Genomic DNA, 20,860 nt, shown 5'->3' on the forward strand with positions numbered 1-20,860 from the left:
AGAATGGTCCAGGGACTATAGAGACAGAATGGTCCAGGGACTATAGAGACAGAATGGTCCAGGGACTATAGAGACAGAATGGTCCAGGAACTATAGAGACAGAATGGTCCAGGGGCTACGGGCTATAGAGACAGAATGGTCCAGGGACCATAGAGACAGAATGGTCCAGGGACTATAGAGACATAATGGTCCATGGACTATAGAGACAGAATGGTCCAGGGACTATAGAGACAGAATGGTCCAGGGGCTATAGAGACAGAATGGTCCAGGGACTATAGAGACAGAATGGTCCAGGGACTATAGAGACAGAATGGTCCAGGGACTATAGAGACAGAATGGTCCAGGGACTATAGAGACAGAATGGACTATAGAGACAGAATGGTCCAGGGGCTATAGAGACAGAATGGTCCAGGGACTATAGAGACAGAATGGTCCAGGGACTATAGAGACAGAATGGTCCAGGGACTATAGAGACAGAATGGTCCAGGGACTATAGAGACAGAATGGTCCAGGGACTATAGAGGCAGAATGGTCCAGGGACTATAGAGACAGAATGGTCCAGGGGCTATAGAGACATAATGGACTATAGAGACAGAATGGTCCAGGGGCTATAGAGACAGAATGGTCCAGGGACTATAGAGACAGAATGGTCCAGGGACTATAGAGACAGAATGGTCCAGGGACTATAGAGACAGAATGGTCCAGGGACTATAGAGGCAGAATGGTCCAGGGACTATAGAGACAGAATGGTCCAGGGGCTATAGAGACAGAATGGACTATAGAGACAGAATGGTCCAGGGGCTATAGAGACAGAATGGTCCAGGGACTATAGAGACAGAATGGTCCAGGGACTATAGAGACAGAATGGTCCAGGGACTATAGAGACAGAATGGACTATAGAGACAGAATGGTCCAGGGGCTATAGAGACAGAATTGTCCAGGGACTATAGAGACAGAATGGTCCAGGGGCTATAGAGACAGAATGGTCCAGGGACTATAGAGACAGAATGGTCCAGGGGCTATAGAGACAGAATGGTCCAGGGACTATAGAGACAGAATGGTCCAGGGGCTATAGAGACAGAATGGTCCAGGGGCTATAGAGACAGAATTGTACAGGGACTATAGAGACAGAATGGTCCAGGGACTATAGAGACAGAATGGTCCAGGGGCTATAGAGACAGAATGGACCAGGGGCTATAGAGACAGAATGGTCCAGGGACTATAGAGACAGAATGGTCCGGGGACTATAGAGACAGAATGGTCCAGGGGCTATAGAGACAGAATGGTCCAGGGACAATAGAGACAGAATGGTCCAGGGACAATAGAGACAGAATGGTCCAGGGACTATAGAGACAGAATGGTCCAGGGACTATAGAGACAGAATGGTCCAGGGACTATAGAGACAGAATGGACCAGGGGCTATAGAGACAGAAAGGTCCAGGGACTATAGAGACAGAATGGTCAGGGACTATAGAGACAGAATGGTCCAGGGACTATAGAGACAGAATGGTCCAGGGACTATAGAGACAGAATGGTCCAGGGACTATAGAGACAGAAAGGTCCAGGGACTATAGAGACAGAATGGTCCAGGGACTATAGAGACAGAATGGTCCAGGGACTATAGAGACAGAATGGTCCAGGGACTATAGAGACAGAATGGTCCAGGGACTATAGAGACAGAATGGTCCAGGGACTATAGAGACAGAATGGTCCAGGGACTATAGAGACAGAATGGTCCAGGGGCTATAGAGACAGAATGGTCCAGGGACTATAGAGACAGAATGGTCCAGGGGCTATAGAGACAGAATGGTCCAGGGACTATAGAGACAGAATGGTCCAGGGACTATAGAGACAGAATGGTCCAGGGACTATAGAGACAGAATGGTCCAGGGGCTATAGAGACAGAATGGTCCAGGGACTATAGAGACAGAATGGTCCAGGGACTATAGAGACAGAATGGTCCAGGGACTATAGAGACAGAATGGTCCAGGGGCTATAGAGACAGAATGGTCCAGGGGCTATAGAGACAGAATGGTCCAGGGGCTATAGAGACAGAATGGTCCAGGGGCTATAGAGACAGAATGGTCCAGGGACTATAGAGGCAGAATGGTCCAGGGACTATAGAGACAGAATTGTCCAGGGACTATAGAGACAGAATGGTCCAGGGGCTATAGAGACAGAATGGTCCAGGGACTATAGAGACAGAATGGTCCAGGGGCTATAGAGACAGAATGGTCCAGGGGCTATAGAGACAGAATGGTCCAGGGACTATAGAGACAGAATGGTCCAGGGGCTATAGAGACAGACTGGTCCAGGGACTATAGAGACAGAATGGTCCAGGGGCTATAGAGACAGAATGGTCCAGGGACTATAGAGACAGAATGGTCCAGGGACTATAGAGACAGAATGGTCCAGGGACTATAGAGACAGAATGGTCCAGGGACTATAGAGACAGAATGGTCCAGGGACTATAGAGACAGAATGGTCCAGGGACTATAGAGACAGAATGGTCCAGGGACTATAGAGACAGAATGGTCCAGGGACTATAGAGACAGAATGGTCCAGGGACTATAGAGACAGAATGGTCCAGGGACTATAGAGACAGAATGGTCCAGGGACTATAGAGACAGAATGGTCCAGGGGCTATAGAGACAGAATGGTCCAGGGACTATAGAGACAGAATGGTCCAGGGGCTATAGAGACAGAATGGTCCAGGGACTATAGAGACAGAATGGTCCAGGGACTATAGAGACAGAATGGTCCAGGGACTATAGAGACAGAATGGTCCAGGGACTATAGAGACAGAATGGTCCAGGGACTATAGAGACAGAATGGTCCAGGGACTATAGAGACAGAATGGTCCAGGGACTATAGAGACAGAATGGTCCAGGGACTATAGAGACAGAATGGTCCAGGGACTATAGAGACAGAATGGTCCAGGGACTATAGAGACAGAATGGTCCAGGGACTATAGAGACAGAATGGTCCAGGGACTATAGAGACAGAATGGTCCAGGGACTATAGAGACAGAATGGTCCAGGGACTATAGAGACAGAATGGTCCAGGGACTATAGAGACAGAATGGTCCAGGGACTATAGAGACAGAATGGTCCAGGGACTATAGAGACAGAATGGTCCAGGGACTATAGAGACAGAATGGTCCAGGGACTATAGAGACAGAATGGTCCAGGGGCTATAGAGACAGAATGGTCCAGGGACTATAGAGACAGAATGGTCCAGGGACTATAGAGACAGAATGGTCCAGGGACTATAGAGACAGAATGGTCCAGGGACTATAGAGACAGAATGGTCCAGGGGCTATAGAGACAGAATGGTCCAGGGGCTATAGAGACAGAATGGTCCAGGGACTATAGAGACAGAATGGTCCAGGGACTATAGAGACAGAATGGACCAGGGGCTATAGAGACAGAACGGTCCAGGGACTATAGAGACAGAATGGACCAGGGGCTATAGAGACAGAACGGTCCAGGGACTATAGAGACAGAATGGACCAGGGGCTATAGAGACAGAACGGTCCAGGGACTATAGAGACAGAATGGACCAGGGGCTATAGAGACAGAATGGTCCAGGGACTATAGAGACAGAACGGTCCAGGGACTATAGAGACAGAATGGTCCAGGGGCTATAGAGACAGAATGGTCCAGGGGCTATAGAGACAGAATGGTCCAGGGGCTATAGAGACAGAATGGTCCAGGGACTACAGAGACAGAATGGTCCAGGGACTATAGAGACAGAACGGTCCAGGGACTATAGAGACAGAATGGTCCAGGGGCTATAGAGACAGAATGGTCCAGGGGCTATAGAGACAGAATGGTCCAGGGGCTATAGAGACAGAATGGTCCAGGGGCTATAGAGACAGAATGGTCCAGGGGCTATAGAGACAGAATGGTCCAGGGACTACAGAGACAGAATGGTCCAGGGACTACAGAGACAGAATGGTCCAGGGGCTATAGAGACAGAATGGTCCAGGGACTATAGAGACAGAATGGTCCAGGGACTATAGAGACAGAATGGTCCAGGGGCTATAGAGACAGAATGGTCCAGGGACTATAGAGACAGAATGGTCCAGGGACTATAGAGACAGAATGGTCCAGGGACTATAGAGACAGAATGGTCCAGGGACTATAGAGACAGAATGGTCCAGGGACTATAGAGACAGAATGGTCCAGGGACTATAGAGACAGAATGGTCCAGGGACTATAGAGACAGAATGGTCCAGGGACTATAGAGACAGAATGGTCCAGGGGCTATAGAGACAGAATGGACCAGGGACTATAGAGACAGAATGGTCCAGGGACTATAGAGACAGAATGGTCCAGGGACTATAGAGACAGAATGGTCCAGGGACTATAGAGACAGAATGGTCCAGGGACTATAGAGACAGAATGGTCCAGGGACTATAGAGACAGAATGGTCCAGGGACTATAGAGACAGAATGGTCCAGGGGCTATAGAGACAGAATGGTCCAGGGGCTATAGAGACAGAATGGTCCAGGGACTATAGAGACAGAATGGTCCAGGGACTATAGAGACAGAATGGTCCAGGGACTATAGAGACAGAATGGACCAGGGACTATAGAGACAGAATGGTCCAGGGACTATAGAGACAGAATGGTCCAGGGACTATAGAGACAGAATGGACCAGGGACTATAGAGACAGAATGGTCCAGGGACTATAGAGACAGAATGGACCAGGGACTATAGAGACAGAATGGTCCAGGGACTATAGAGACAGAATGGTCCAGGGACTATAGAGACAGAATGGTCCAGGGACTATAGAGACAGAATGGTCCAGGGACTATAGAGACAGAATGGTCCAGGGACTATAGAGACAGAATGGTCCAGGGACTATAGAGACAGAATGGACCAGGGACTATAGAGACAGAATGGTCCTGGGACTATAGAGACAGAATGGTCCAGGGACTATAGAGACAGAATGGACTATAGAGACAGAATGGTCCAGGGACTATAGAGACAGAATGGTCCAGGGACTATAGAGACAGAATGGTCCAGGGACTATAGAGACAGAATGGACCAGGGACTATAGAGACAGAATGGTCCAGGGACTATAGAGACAGAATGGTCCAGGGACTATAGAGACAGAATGGTCCAGGGACTATAGAGACAGAATGGTCCAGGGACTATAGAGACAGAATGGTCCAGGGACTATAGAGACAGAATGGTCCAGGGACTATAGAGACAGAATGGACCAGGGACTATAGAGACAGAATGGTCCAGGGGCTATAGAGACAGAATGGTCCAGGGGCTATAGAGACAGAATGGTCCAGGGGCTATAGAGACAGAATGGTCCAGGGACTATAGAGACAGAATGGTCCAGGGGCTATAGAGACAGAATGGTCCAGGGGCTATAGAGACAGAATGGTCCAGGGACTATAGAGACAGAATGGTCCAGGGGCTATAGAGACAGAATGGTCCAGGGGCTATAGAGACAGAATGGTCCAGGGGCTATAGAGACAGAATGGTCCAGGGGCTATAGAAACGGTTCTTCTGTTTTTGGGAATATTACCAGAGATGGTTTTCCTATTTTTAGGTCGGCTTTAACACTAGATTCTAAACCCTATGTATTATACACACACACACACACACACGTCCCAACCCTCCCTCGTTCTCAGCAGCTCTGTCCAGGGAATCCTGGTCTGCTGATTGCTGCATTTAAAGAGATTGAATAAGAAGAGAGAGAGAGAGAGAGAGAGAGAGAGAGAGAGAGAGAGACAAAGAGCGAGGAAGAGAGAGAGAAAGAGAGAGAGAGAGAGAGAAAGAGAGAGCGAGGAAGAGAGAGAGAGAGAGCAGAGAGAGAGAGCAGAGCGAGAGAGCAGAGAGAAGAGCGAGGGCAGAGAGAGCGAGCAGAGAGCAGGCTGAGAGAGCAGAGAGCAGAGAGAGAGAGCGAGCAGAAAGCAGGCTGAGAAAGCAAAGAGAGAGTGAGAGAGAGAGCAGAGAGGGCAGAGAAGAGAGCAGAGGGAGAGAGATCAGAGAGCAGAGTGAGATAACAGAGAGCAGAGAGAAGAGCGAGGGCAGAGAGAGCAGAGAGCAGGCTGAGAGCAGAGAGAGAGAGCGAGCAGAAAGCAAAGAGAGAGAGAGAGCAGAGAGAGCAGAGGGCAAAGAGAGAGAGCAGAGAGAGAGAAAGCAGGGAGGTCAGAGAGCGAGCAGAGAAAAGAGAGCAGAGAGAGCAGAGGGAGAGATAGATCAGAGAACAGAGAGAGAGCAGAGAGAGAAAGCAGAGCAAGAAGAGTAGAGAAAGAGAGAGAGCAGAGAACATAGAGAGAGAGCAGAGTGAGAAAGAAGAGAGGGAGAGAGAGCAGGGTGAGAGAGAGAGCAGAGAGAGACAGCAGAGAGAGCTGAGCGAGCAGAGCACAGAGAGAGCATAGAGAGAGAGAGCAGAGAGAGAGCAGAGAGTAGGCTGAGAGAGCAAAGAGAGAGAGCAGAGAGAGAGAGAGAGGGGAGAGGGCAGAGTGAGAGAGAGAGCAGAGACCAGAGATAGAGCAGAGAGCAGGCTGAGAAAGCAAAGAGAGTGAGAAAGCAGAGAGAGAGAGCAGAGAAGGCAGAGAGAGAGCAGAGAGAGAGCAGGCTGAGAAAGCAAAGAGAGAGTGAGAGAGCATAGAGTGAGAGCAGAGAGAGAGCAGAGAAAAGAGAGAGCAGAAGAGCAGAGGGAGAGAGAGATCAGAGAGAGAGAGAGCAGGCTGAGAGAGCAGAGGGAGAGAGAGAGCAGAGAGAGAGAGCAGAGAACAGAGAGAGAGAGCAGGCTGAGAAAGCAAAGATAGAGCAGAGAGAAGAGAGAAGAGAGAGCAGAGAGAGAAAAGAGAGGGCAGAGAGAGAAAAGAGAGGGCAGAGAGAGCAGAGCGAGAGCAGAGAGAGCAGAGGATAGAGAGAGCAGAGATAGACAGCAGAGAGAGCAGAGAGAGAGCAGAGAGAGAGAGAACAGAGAAGGCAGAGAGAGAGCAGAGCAGAGAGAGAACAGAGAGTGCTGAGAGAGCAGAGAGAGCGAGAGCAGAGAGAGAGAAAAGAGAGAGCAGAGACTGAGAGAGCAGAGAGAGATAGCAGGGAGAGCAGAGCAGAGAGAACAGAGACAGAGAGCAGAGAGAAAGAGCAGAGAGAGAGCAGAAGGCAGAGAGAGCTGAGCGAGCTGAGCACAGAGAGAGCATAGAGAGAGAGCAGAGAGAGAGAGAGAGAGAGGGGAGAGGACAGAGTGAGAGAGAGCAGAGAAGGCAGAGAGAGAGCAGAGAGAGAGCAGAGAAGGCAGAGAGAGCAGAGAGAGAAGAGGGCAGAGAGAGCAGAGGGAGAGAGAGAGCAGAGAGAGAGAGCAGGCTGAGAAAGCAAAGAGAGAGTGAGAGAGCATAGAGTGAGAGCAGAGAGAGAGCAGAGAAAAGAGAGAGCAGAGAGCAGGCTGAGAGAGCAGAGAGAGAGAGCAGAGAACAGAGAGAGAGCAGGCTGAGAAAGCAAAGAGAGAGCAGAGAGAAGAGAGAGGGCAGAGAGAACAGAGCAGAAAGAGCAGAGGGAGAGAGAGCAGAGAACAGAGAAGAGAGAGCAGAGAGAGAGAAGAGCGAGAGCAGAGAGAGCAGAGGATAGAGAGAGCAGAGATAGACAGCAGAGAGAGCAGAGTGAGAGAGAACAGAGAAGGCAGAGAGAGAGCAGAGGGAGAGAGAGCAGAGAGAGAACAGAGAGTGCTGAGAGAGAAGAGAGAAGGCAGAGAGAGAGCAGAGAACAGAGAGCAGAGAAAGCAGAGAGAGAAAAGAGAGAGCAGAGAGAAAGAGCAGAGAGGACAGAGAGAGCAGAGATAGACAGCAGAGAGGGCAGAGAGACAGCAGAGAGTGAGAGAGAACAGAGAGGGCAGAGAGAGAGAGAGCAGAGAGAGAACAGAGAGTGCTGAGAGAGAAGAGAGAGCAGAGTGAGAGAGAACAGAGAGAGCAGAGAGAGAGCGAGAGCAAGCAGAGAGAGCAGAGCATAGAGAGCATAGAGAAAAGTGAGAGCAGAGAGAGAGAGCAGAGAGAGATAGCAGGGAGAGCAGAGCAGAGAGAGAGAGACAGAGAGCAGATAGAAAAAGCAGAGAGAGAGCAGAGGGCAGAGGGAGAGTAGAGAGAGCAGAGAGAGAGAACAGAGAGGGCAGAGAATGAGAGATAGAGCAGAGAGAAGAGAGAGCAATAGAGAGCAGAGAGCAGGCTGAGAAATAAAAGAGAGTGAGAGAGCAGAGGGAGAGAGGGCAGAGAGAGTAGAGAAAAGAGAGAACAGCAGAGCAGAGAGAGCAGAGGGAGAGAGAGGCCAGAGAGAGCAGAGAGAGAGAGAGCAGAGAGAGAACAGAGAGAGCAGAGAGCGAGTGAACTCTGTTGCTATAGTGACCCTGCATCACAACACTCTGTTGTACAATTTGTTTAATTAAATTCCACATATTTAATTGTTTTGTATTTCATTTCATATTAGTTTCATGTTTCAACCAGTCGCAGGTTAACGTCAACCTGACAGAGGAAACGTAACATCAATAACCAAACTGTTTTCACAATTAACATGCTTTTCTTGTTTCAAGTATGTTTTATTATGAAAAGTACAATATATACTTGTATACTTGTACAACTATGGAGCGTATGTCCATATATAATTATACAATTTGTTATTCCACATAAAAGACAACAAATGATCACATTGGTATTTTAACAGTGTCACAATTATAGGAAGACACGCATCTGTGTGTGTCCAGTGTGTGTGTCCAGTGTGTGTGTCCAGTGTGTGTGTATCTGTCCAGTGTGTGTCCAGTGTGAGTGTGTGTGTCCAGTGAGTGTGAGTGTGTGTCCAGTGTGTGTGTGTGTGTCCAGGTGTGTGTGTGTGTGTCCAGTGTGTGTGTGTGTGTGTGTCCAGTGTGTGTCCAGTGTGTCTGTCCAGTGTGAGTGTGTGTGTGTGTCCAGTGTGTGTGTGTCCAGTGTGTCTGTCCAGTGTGTGTGTCCAGTGTGTGTGTGTGTGTCCAGTGTGTGTGTGTGTGTGTCCAGTGTGTGTGTGTGTGTGTGTGTGTCCAGTGAGTGTGTGTGTGTCCAGTGTTTCCAGTGTGTGTCCAGTGTGTGTGTGTGTGTGTGTGTGTGTGTGTGTGTGTGTGTGTGTGTGTGTGTGTGTGTGTGTGTCCAGTGTGTGTGTGTATCTGTCCAGTGTGTGTGTGTGTGTGTGTGTGTGTGTGTTCAGTGTGAGTGTGTGTGTCCAGTGTGTGTGTGTCCAGTGTGAGTGTGTGTCCAGTGTGAGTGTGTGTCCAGTGTGTGTGTATCTGTCCAGTGAGTGTGTGTGTGTGTCCAGTGTTTGTGTGTGTGTGTGTCCAGTGTGTGTGTGTATGTGTCCAGTGTGTGTGTATCTGTCCAGTGTGTGTGTGTGTGTGTGTCCAGTGTGAGTGTGTGTGTGTGTGTCCAGGTGAGTGTGTGTGTGTGTCCAGTGTGAATGTGTGTGTGTGTCCAGTGAGTGTGAGTGTGTTTCCAGTGTGTGTGTGTGTGTCCAGTGTGTGTGTGTCCAGTGTGTGTGTGTGTGTGTGTGTGTGTGTTTGTGTCCAGTGTGTGTGTGTGTGTGTATGTTTCCAGTGTGTGTGTGTGTCCAGTGTGTGTGTGTGTGTCCAGTGTGTGTGTGTCCAGTGTTTCCAGTGTGTGTGTGTGTCCAGTGTGTGTGTGTGTGTGTGTCCAGTGTGTGTGTGTGTCCAGTGTGTGTGTGTATCTGTCCAGTGTGTGTGTGTGTGTGTGTGTGTTCAGTGTGAGTGTGTGTGTCCAGTGTGAGTGTGTGTGTGTGTGTGTGTGTGTCCAGTGTGAGTGTGTGTCCAGTGTGTGTACGTGTGTGTGTGTGTCCAGTGTGTGTGTGTGTGTGTGTGCCCAGTGTGTGTGTGTGTGTGTGTGTGTGTGTGTGTATCCAGTGTGAGTGTGTGTCCAGTGTGTGTACGTGTGTGTGTGTGTGTGTCCAGTGTGTGTGTGTGTGTGTGTGTGTGTCCAGTGTGTGTGTGTGTGTGTGTCCAGTGTGTGTGTGTGTGTGTGTGTGTGTGTGTGTGTGTCCAGTGTGTGTATGTGTGTGTTTCCAGTGTGTGTGTGTGTCCAGTGTGTGTGTGTGTCCAGTGTGTGTGTGTGTCCAGTGTGTGTGTGTGCCCAGTCTGTGTGTGTGCCCAGTGTGTGTGTGTGTGTGTGTGTGTGTGTGTCCAGTGTGAATGTGTGTGTCCAGTGTGTCTGTGTCCAGTGAGTGTGTGTGTGTGTCCAGTGTGTGTGTGTATCTGTCCAGTGTGTGTGTGTGTCCAGTGTGTGTGTGTGTGTGTGTGTGTCCAGTGTGTGTGTGTATCTGTCCAGTGTGTGTGTGTGTGTGTGTGTGTTCAGTGTGAGTGTGTGTGTCCAGTGTGAGTGTGTGTGTGTGTGTGTCCAGTGTGTGTGTGTGTGTGTGCCCAGTGTGTGTGTGTGTGTGTGTGTGTGTGTGTGTGTGTGTGTGTGTGTGTGTCCAGTGTGAGTGTGTGTCCAGTGTGTGTACGTGTGTGTGTGTGTGTCCAGTGTGTGTGTGTGTGTGTGCCCAGTGTGTGTGTGTGTGTGTGTGTGTGTGTGTGTGTGTGTGTGTGTGTGTGTGTGTGTGTGTGTGTGTCCAGTGTGTGTACGTGTGTGTGTGTGTGTCCAGTGTGTGTGTGTGTGTGTGTCCAGTGTGTGTGTGTGTGTGTGTCCAGTGTGTGTGTGTCCAGTGTGTGTATGTGTGTGTTTCCAGTGTGTGTGTGTGTCCAGTGTGTGTGTGTGTCCAGTGTGTGTGTGTGTGTGTGTCCAGTGTGTGTGTGTCCAGTGTGTCTGTCCAGTGTGTGTGTCCAGTGTGTGTGTGTGTGTCCAGTGTGTGTGTGTGTGTGTCCAGTGTGTGTGTGTGTGTGTGTGTGTCCAGTGAGTGTGTGTGTGTCCAGTGTTTCCAGTGTGTGTCCAGTGTGTGTGTGTGTGTGTGTGTGTGTGTGTGTGTGTGTGTGTGTGTGTGTGTCCAGTGTGTGTGTGTATCTGTCCAGTGTGTGTGTGTGTGTGTGTGTGTGTTCAGTGTGAGTGTGTGTGTCCAGTGTGTGTGTGTCCAGTGTGAGTGTGTGTCCAGTGTGTGTGTATCTGTCCAGTGAGTGTGTGTGTGTGTGTCCAGTGTTTGTGTGTGTGTGTGTCCAGTGTGTGTGTGTATGTGTCCAGTGTGTGTGTATCTGTCCAGTGTGTGTGTGTGTGTGTGTCCAGTGTGAGTGTGTGTGTGTGTGTCCAGGTGAGTGTGTGTGTGTGTCCAGTGTGAATGTGTGTGTGTGTCCAGTGAGTGTGAGTGTGTTTCCAGTGTGTGTGTGTGTGTGTCCAGTGTGTGTGTGTCCAGTGTGTGTGTGTGTGTGTGTGTGTGTGTTTGTGTCCAGTGTGTGTGTGTGTGTGTATGTTTCCAGTGTGTGTGTGTGTCCAGTGTGTGTGTGTGTGTCCAGTGTGTGTGTGTCCAGTGTTTCCAGTGTGTGTGTGTGTCCAGTGTGTGTGTGTGTGTGTGTCCAGTGTGTGTGTGTGTGTCCAGTGTGTGTGTGTATCTGTCCAGTGTGTGTGTGTGTGTGTGTGTGTTCAGTGTGAGTGTGTGTGTCCAGTGTGAGTGTGTGTGTGTGTGTGTGTCCAGTGTGAGTGTGTGTCCAGTGTGTGTACGTGTGTGTGTGTGTCCAGTGTGTGTGTGTGTGTGTGTGCCCAGTGTGTGTGTGTGTGTGTGTGTGTGTATCCAGTGTGAGTGTGTGTCCAGTGTGTGTACGTGTGTGTGTGTGTGTGTCCAGTGTGTGTGTGTGTGTGTGTGTGTGTGTCCAGTGTGTGTGTGTGTGTGTTTCCAGTGTGTGTGTGTGTCCAGTGTGTGTGTGTGTCCAGTGTGTGTGTGTGTCCAGTGTGTGTGTGTGCCCAGTCTGTGTGTGTGCCCAGTGTGTGTGTGTGTGTGTGTGTGTGTGTGTGTCCAGTGTGAATGTGTGTGTCCAGTGTGTCTGTGTCCAGTGAGTGTGTGTGTGTGTCCAGTGTGTGTGTGTATCTGTCCAGTGTGTGTGTGTGTCCAGTGTGTGTGTGTGTGTGTGTGTGTGTCCAGTGTGTGTGTGTATCTGTCCAGTGTGTGTGTGTGTGTGTGTGTGTTCAGTGTGAGTGTGTGTGTCCAGTGTGAGTGTGTGTGTGTGTGTGTCCAGTGTGTGTGTGTGTGTGTGCCCAGTGTGTGTGTGTGTGTGTGTGTGTGTGTGTGTGTGTGTGTCCAGTGTGAGTGTGTGTCCAGTGTGTGTACGTGTGTGTGTGTGTGTCCAGTGTGTGTGTGTGTGTGTGCCCAGTGTGTGTGTGTGTGTGTGTGTGTGTGTGTGTGTGTGTGTGTGTGTGTGTGTGTGTGTGTCCAGTGTGTGTACGTGTGTGTGTGTGTGTCCAGTGTGTGTGTGTGTGTGTGTCCAGTGTGTGTGTGTGTGTGTGTCCAGTGTGTGTGTGTCCAGTGTGTGTATGTGTGTGTTTCCAGTGTGTGTGTGTGTCCAGTGTGTGTGTGTGTCCAGTGTGTGTGTGTGCCCAGTCTGTGTGTGTGCCCAGTGTGTGTGTGTGTGTGTGTGTGTGTGTGTGTGTGTGTGTGTGTCCAGTGTGAGTGTGTGTGTGTGTCCAGGTGAGTGTGTGTGTGTGTCCAGTGTGAGTGTGTGTCCAGTGTGTGTGTGTGTGTGTGTGTGTGTGTGTGTGTGTCCAGTGTGTGTATGTGTGTGTGTCCAGTGTGTCTGTGTCCAGTGAGTGTGTGTGTGTGTCCAGTGTTTCCAGTGTGTGTGTGTGTGTCCAGTGTGTGTGTGTGTGTGTCCAGTGTGTGTGTCCAGTGTGTGTGTGTGTGTCCAGTGTGTGTGTGTGTGTGTGTGTGTGTGTGTGTGTGTGTGTGTGTGTGTGTGTTCAGTGTGAGTGTGTGTGTCCAGTGTGAGTGTATGTGTGTGTCCAGTGTGTGTGTGCCCAGTGTGTGTGTGTGCCCAGTGTGTGTGTATCTGTGTATCTGTCCAGTGTGTGTGTGTGTGTGTGTGTGTGTGTGTTCAGTGTGAGTGTGTGTGTCCAGTGTGAGTGTATGTGTGTGTCCAGTGTGTGTGTGTGTCCAGTGTGTGTGTGTGTGTGCCCAGTGTGTGTGTGTGCCCAGTGTGTGTGTGTCCAGTGTGAGTGTGTGTACGTGTGTGTATCTGTCCAGTGAGTGTGTGTGTGTGTCCAGTGTTTGTGTGTGTGTGTGTCCAGTGTGTGTGTGTGTGTGTCCAGTGTGTGTGTGTGTGTGTGTCCAGTGTGTGTGTGTCTGTCCAGTGTGAGTGTGTGTGTGTGTGTGTGTGTCCAGTGTGAGTGTGTGTCCAGTGTGTGTACGTGTGTGTGTGTGTCCAGTGTGCCCAGTGTGTGTGTGTGTGTGTGTGTGTGTGTGTGTCCAGTGTGAGTGTGTGTCCAGTGTGTGTACGTGTGTGTGTGTGTGTCCAGTGTGTGTGTGTGTGTGTCCAGTGTGTGTGTGTGTGTGTCCAGTGTGTGTGTGTGTGTGTGTGTCCAGTGTGTGTGTGTGTGTGTGTGTGTGTGTGTCCAGTGTGTGTATGTGTGTGTTTCCAGTGTGTGTGTGTGTCCAGTGTGTGTGTGTCCAGTGTGTGTGTGTGTCCAGTGTGTGTGTGTGCCCAGTCTGTGTGTGTGCCCAGTGTGTGTGTGTGTGTGTGTGTGTCCAGTGTGAGTGTGTGTGTGTGTCCAGGTGAGTGTGTGTGTGTGTGTCCAGTGTGAGTGTGTGTCCAGTGTGTGTGTGTGTATGTGTGTGTGTCCAGTGTGTCTGTGTCCAGTGTGTGTGTGTGTGTGTGTGTGTGTGTGTGTGTGTCCAGTGTGAGTGTATGTGTGTGTCCAGTGTGTGTGTGTGTCCAGTGTGTGTGTGTGTGTGTGCCCAGTGTGTGTGTGTTCCCAGTGTGTGTGTGTGTGTGTGTGTGTGTGTCCAGTGTGAGTGTGTGTACGTGTGTGTGTGTCCAGTGTGTGTGTATCTGTCCAGTGAGTGTGTGTGTGTGTCCAGTGTTTGTGTGTGTGTGTGTCCAGTGTGTGTGTGTGTGTGTCCAGTGTGTGTGTGTGTGTGTGTCCAGTGTGTGTGTGTGTGTGTGTGTGTGTGTGTGTGTTCGTGTCCAGTGTGTGTGTGTGTGTGTGTCCAGTGTGTGTATGTGTGTGTGTCCAGTGTGTCTGTGTCCAGTGAGTGTGTGTGTGTGTCCAGTGTTTCCAGTGTGTGTGTGTGTGTCCAGTGTGTGTGTGTGTGTGTCCAGTGTGTGTGTCCAGTGTGTGTGTGTGTGTCCAGTGTGTGTGTCCAGTGTGAGTGTGTGTGTCCAGTGTGAGTGTATGTGTGTGTCCAGTGTGTGTGTGCCCAGTGTGTGTGTGTGCCCAGTGTGTGTGTATCTGTGTATCTGTCCAGTGTGTGTGTGTGTGTGTGTGTGTGTGTTCAGTGTGAGTGTGTGTGTCCAGTGTGAGTGTATGTGTGTGTCCAGTGTGTGTGTGTGTCCAGTGTGTGTGTGTGTGTGTGCCCAGTGTGTGTGTGTGCCCAGTGTGTGTGTGTCCAGTGTGAGTGTGTGTACGTGTGTGTATCTGTCCAGTGAGTGTGTGTGTGTGTCCAGTGTTTGTGTGTGTGTGTGTCCAGTGTGTGTGTGTGTGTGTCCAGTGTGTGTGTGTGTGTGTGTCCAGTGTGTGTGTGTCTGTCCAGTGTGTGTGTGTCTGTCCAGTGTGAGTGTGTGTGTGTGTGTGTGTGTGTCCAGTGTGAGTGTGTGTCCAGTGTGTGTACGTGTGTGTGTGTGTCCAGTGTGCCCAGTGTGTGTGTGTCCAGTGTGAGTGTGTGTCCAGTGTGTGTACGTGTGTGTGTGTGTGTCCAGTGTGTGTGTGTGTGTGTCCAGTGTGTGTGTGTGTGTGTGTGTGTGTGTCCAGTGTGTGTGTGTGTGTGTGTGTCCAGTGTGTGTGTGTGTGTGTGTGTGTGTGTGTGTCCAGTGTGTGTATGTGTGTGTTTCCAGTGTGTGTGTGTGTCCAGTGTGTGTGTGTCCAGTGTGTGTGTGTGTCCAGTGTGTGTGTGTGCCCAGTCTGTGTGTGTGCCCAGTGTGTGTGTGTGTGTGTGTGTGTCCAGTGTGAGTGTGTGTGTGTCCAGGTGAGTGTGTGTGTGTGTGTCCAGTGTGAGTGTGTGTCCAGTGTGTGTGTGTGTATGTGTGTGTGTCCAGTGTGTCTGTGTCCAGTGTGTGTGTGTGTGTGTGTGTGTGTGTGTGTGTGTGTGTTCAGTGTGAGTGTGTGTGTCCAGTGTGAGTGTATGTGTGTGTCCAGTGTGTGTGTGTGTCCAGTGTGTGTGTGTGTCCAGTGTGTGTGTGTGTGTGCCCAGTGTGTGTGTGTGCCCAGTGTGTGTGTGTGTGTGTGTGTGTGTGTCCAGTGTGAGTGTGTGTACGTGTGTGTGTCCAGTGTGTGTGTATCTGTCCAGTGAGTGTGTGTGTGTGTCCAGTGTTTGTGTGTGTGTGTGTCCAGTGTGTGTGTGTGTGTGTCCAGTGTGTGTGTGTGTGTGTGTCCAGTGTGTGTGTGTGTGTGTGTGTGTATGTGTGTTCGTGTCCAGTGTGTGTGTGTGTGTGTGTCCAGTGTGTGTGTGTCTGTCCAGTGTGTGTGTGTCTGTCCAGTGAGTGTGTGTGTGTGTGTGTGTGTGTGTGTGTGTGTGTGTGTGTGTGTGTGTATCAGGTTATTATTTCAGGGACACTGAGGAGTCAACATACCAAATATGAAACCCTGGATAGAGGGGCTCAGTGAATGTGGAGGTGAATGTGATCAGGTGGGTCAGTGTGTCAGAGGAGGCTCTATAGAAGGACAGAGTGCCGGCTGGCCAGTCCAGATACACTCCTACTCTGTGGGAGCTGGAGGAGGGGACGTCTATGGTAGTGGAATTATAATTGTGCCTGGCAGAGTAACTGTTGTCAGAGCAGAACAGAATCCAGGACTTGTCATTGTATCCAAGCCAACACTCCTTAACCCCTCCTCTTCCTCTCCTGCTGATTCCTTTATATGTCACTCCTATACCAGCCCCCATTATCCCACTACACTCTACCTCCCAGTAACAGCGCCCAGTCAGACCCTCTCTACACAGCACCTGTCTACAGTCCTCAAATCTCTCTGGGTGATCAGGATACGGCTGCTTCTCTGTCCTCCATGTCACCTTTCTGTTCTCCTCAGACAGAGAGAGGAGTCTGTTTACTGTGTTTAGGTCCAGTGTGAGATCACAGACATCTGATGGATGAAACCAGACACAATATTAGAAATCATCATCATTCACATTAGAATGTTAACTCACTTTTCACTAATTCATTTAATGTAGATGTTTCTAGGTATCAAAAGGAGAAGTTAAGGTAACTTGAGACTTGGTGAATGATCATATGTTATACTGTATGGTAATATAAAACACACTTATTCCCATTAATTACACACACACACACCCACACCCACACCCACACCCACACACACACACACACACACACACACACACACACACACACACACACACACACCCACACCCACACCCACACCCACACCCACACACACACACACACACACACACACACACACACACACACACACACACACACACATTGTCAAAGCAACTCTTTGTAAACGTTGGTGTCCCTGATTTCTGCTTCTGTAGAACTACAGCTGATATTTAATATGACCAAGTCAGTAATGATGGTGGTCTTTGACTTTGACTTAACTTGAATTAAGACTTATTCTTAGTCATATTCTTCACAGCAGTCAACACTCACATTTTCTAAGCCCAGGTTTCATTGTGTACTCTCCACCATGTTCCACACTGTAGCGGTAAGCAGAAGAACAGACAGTCATTGAGGGATACACCTGAACTCACACACACACACACACACACACACACACACACACAATCACACACACTGGACACACACACATACTTGAAACACCGGGGACACACACACTTGACACACCGGACACACACACATACACACACTGGACACACATACACATACACGGTCAAGTGTTGGTAAGAATGTTTGTCTGTGTGTGTGTGTGTGTGTGAGTGTTCAGTGTGTGTGTGTGTGTGTGTTCAGTGTGTGTGTGTGTGTGTGTGTGTGTGAGTCCAGTGTGTGTGAGTGTTCAGTGTGTGTGTGTGTGTGAGTCCAGTGTGTGTGTGTGTGTGTGTGTGTGTGTGTGTGTGTATGTGTCCAGTGTGAGTCTGTGAGTGTGAGTCCAGTGTGTGTTTCACACACACACAGCACACACTGGACACACACACACACACACACACTGGACTCACACACACACACACTGGACTCACACACAGTCAGCATATAACTTTGTCCAAGTGGTGGTAAGAATGTTTGTCTTAACCAGCCTGATAAGTCAAACATGTCTGATATGAACATTGACATAAACCCTCTACATACTTGAGTTTCTCCAGTCTGCAGTGTGGATCCTCCAGTCCAGCAGAGAGCAGTCTGACTCCTGAGTCTCCTGGGTGATTGTAGCTCAGATCCAGCTCTCTCAGGTGTGAGGGGTTTGACCTCAGAGCTGAGACCAGAGAAGCACAGCCTTCCTCTGTGACTAGACAGCCTGACAGCCTGCAAAGAGTCAAATCATATTAAAATCACACTGATATTCTTTGGTGGTGAAAATAGTGGCAGTATATTTTTTATAACTTTTTAACATTTTCAGATACATCAGTGTCCTGAAACCTGCCATATCTATTCATAAATGGATGTTTCATTATTAGAAATGACAAATTATCAAAGTGTTGCCTGCAAATAGAAAAATGTATAGTACAAATATTTGAGTAGACTGACCAGACCAGTTTAAAAAGCAGTATCAGTCAAAAGACAGACAGTGAGGTATCAGATTTAGATTGTATTGAGTTTACTGTCCACATCATATCTATTTTGACAGTGAAGCTAACATTTTAAATGTGTCTCTATACTCCAACATTTTGGATTTGAGATCAAATGTTTCATATGAGGTGACAGTATATAATGTCACCTTTTATTTGACGATATTTTAACACATACAGTGGGGCAAAAAAGTATTTAGTCAGCTGATAACAAGTTCAAACAGGTGCTATTAATACAGGTAACGAGTGGAGGACAGAGGAGCCTCTTAAAGAAGAAGTTACAGGTCTGTGAGTAGTGTGGCAGTGTAACGTTGTAACATTTTCAGATACATCAGCGTCTTGAAACCTGCCATATCTATTCATCAATGAATGTTTCATTATTTGAAATGACAAATTATCAAAGTGTTGCTTTTAGAGAGAAAAATGTAAATAACAGAGGCTACAACAAAACATGCTAACCTCTCACCATTACCAATAACAGAGGCTACAACAAAACATGCTAACCTCTCACCATTACCAATAAGAGAGGCTACAACAAAACATGCTAACCTCTCACCATTACCAATGACAGAGGCTACAACAAAACATGCTAACCTCTCACCATTACCAATAACAGAGGCTACAACAAAACATGCTAACCTCTCACCATTACCAATAACAGAAACTACAACAAAACATGCTAACCTCTCACCATTACCAATAACAGAGGCTACAACAAAACATGCCAACCTCTCACCATTACCAATAACAGAGGCTACAACAAAACATGCTAACCTCTCACCATTACCAATAACAGAAACTACAACAAAACATGCTAACCTCTCACCATTACCAATAAGAGAGGCTACAACAAAAAATGCTAAACTCTCACCATTACCAATAACAGAGGCTACAACAAAACATGCTAACCTCTCACCATTACCAATAACAGAGGTCACAACAAAACATGATAACCTCTCACCATTACCAATAACAGAGGCTACAACAAAACATGCTAACCTCTCACCATTACCAATAACAGAGGCTACAACAAAACACGCTAACCTCTCACCATTACCAATAATAGAGGATACAACAAAACACGCTAACCTCTCACCATTACCAATAACAGAGGATACAACAAAACATGCTAACCTCTCACCATTACTAATAACAGAGGCTACAACAAAACATGCTAACCTCTCACCATTACTAATAACAGAGGCTACAACAAAACATGCTAACCTCTCACCATTACCAATAACAGAGGCTACAACAAAACATGCTCACCTCTCACCATTACCAATAACAGGGGAGATTAGCATATATACTGATATTTGTGCCTCTATAACTTTGTTATTCATCATTATTCCCTATTCATATCTAAACGGTAAAATATATGATTGAATTCCCTCAAATAAAAGGTGACATTCTGTACTGTCACCTAATATGAAACATTCTATCTCAAATCCAAAATGCTGGAGCATAACACCAAATGTAAACCTGTAAGCTTCACTGTCCAAACACATATGGTGTGGACTATGTGTGTCTGGTAAACACATGTGGATCTGGTGAACAGTTATCACTTGTTGACCAACTACAGGAATACTGACCTCAGAGTCTCCAGTTTACAGTGGGGATTCCCCAGTCCATCAGAGAGCAGCTTCACTCCTGAATCCTTCAGGTCATTGTTACTCAGATCCAGCTCTCTCAGGTGTGAGGGGTTTGACTTCAGAGCTGAGACCAGAGAAGCACAGCCTTTCTCTGTGACTCCACAGCCTGACAGCCTGCAAAGAGTCAAATCATTTTAAATTCACACTGTTATTCTTTGGTGGTGAAAATAGTGGCAGTATAACGTTGTAACATTTTCAGATACATCAGTGTCCTGAAACCTGCCATATCTATTCATAAATGGATGTTTCATTTTTTGAAATGACAAATTATCAAAGTGTTGCTTTTAGAGAGAAAAATGTATTGTACGGATATTTGAGTAGACTGACCAGTCCAGTTTAAAAAGCAGTATCAGTCAAAAGACAGACAGTGAGGTATCAGATTTAGATTGTATTGAGTAAACAGTCCACACCATATCTATTTTGACAGTGAAGCTAACATTTTAAATGTGGCTCTATACTCCAACATTTTGGATTTCAGATCAAATGTTTCATATGAGGTGACAGTATATAATGTCACCTTTTATTTGAGGGTATTTTCATACATATCTGTTTCACCATTTAGAAAATGTAAAGCACTTTATGTATCTAGTCCCCCTATTTGAAGAAGTCATAAATAGTATGACCAATTTACTCATAGTGTATTAAAGTAGTTAAAAGTTTAGTATTTGTTCGTAAACTCGTTGGTTGCATTTGCAGTTTGTTTTGGTTGTGTTTTGCAGAATAATAAAATGGTGGATGAAGACTGGCTTCATTTTCTGTCTGTGAGTAGATAACATGTTTCTAAACACTACTAAATTAACCCTGATGATGCCATGATTAATACAAATCATGAATAAATGATGAATCACAATGAGTGAGAAAGACACAGAAGCTACAACAAAACATGCTAACCTCTCACCATTACCAACAACAGAGGCTACAACAAAACATGCTAACCTCTCACCATTACTAATAACAGAGGATACAACACAACATGCTAACCTCTCACCATTACCAATAACAGAGACTACAACAAAACATGCTAACCTCTCACCATTACCAATAACAGAGGCTACAACAAAACATGCGAACCTCTCACCATTACCAATAACAGAGGCTACAACAAAACATGCTAATCTCTCACCATTACCAATAACAGAGGACACAACAAAACATGCTAACCTCTCACCATTACCAATAACAGAGGCTTCAACAAAACATGCTAACCTCTCACCATTACCAATAACAGAGGCTTCAACAAAACATGCTAACCTCTCACCATTACCAATAACAGAGGCTTCAACAAAACATGCTAACCTCTCACCATTACCATTAAGAGAGGCTACAACAAAACATGCTAACCTCTCACCATTACCAATAACAGAGGATACAACAAAACAC

At 47.7% G+C, this 20,860-nt stretch overlaps 1 protein-coding gene across 1 annotated transcript in view; it reads right to left on the reverse strand.

The window, feature by feature from the left end:
* Nucleotides 1–20,860, reverse strand: part of LOC129867869 (NACHT, LRR and PYD domains-containing protein 12-like) — a 222,679-nt gene that overhangs the window by 191,256 nt on the left and 10,563 nt on the right. The window contains exon 8 of the mRNA XM_055941348.1: nucleotides 19,421–19,572. Coding sequence (XP_055797323.1) covers nucleotides 19,421–19,572 — 152 coding nt within the window. The remainder of the gene's footprint in view (nucleotides 1–19,420; nucleotides 19,573–20,860) is intronic.

The sequence above is a fragment of the Salvelinus fontinalis genome, chromosome 2 (genome assembly GCF_029448725.1).
Source record: "Salvelinus fontinalis isolate EN_2023a chromosome 2, ASM2944872v1, whole genome shotgun sequence".
Lineage (NCBI taxonomy): Eukaryota > Metazoa > Chordata > Actinopteri > Salmoniformes > Salmonidae > Salvelinus > Salvelinus fontinalis.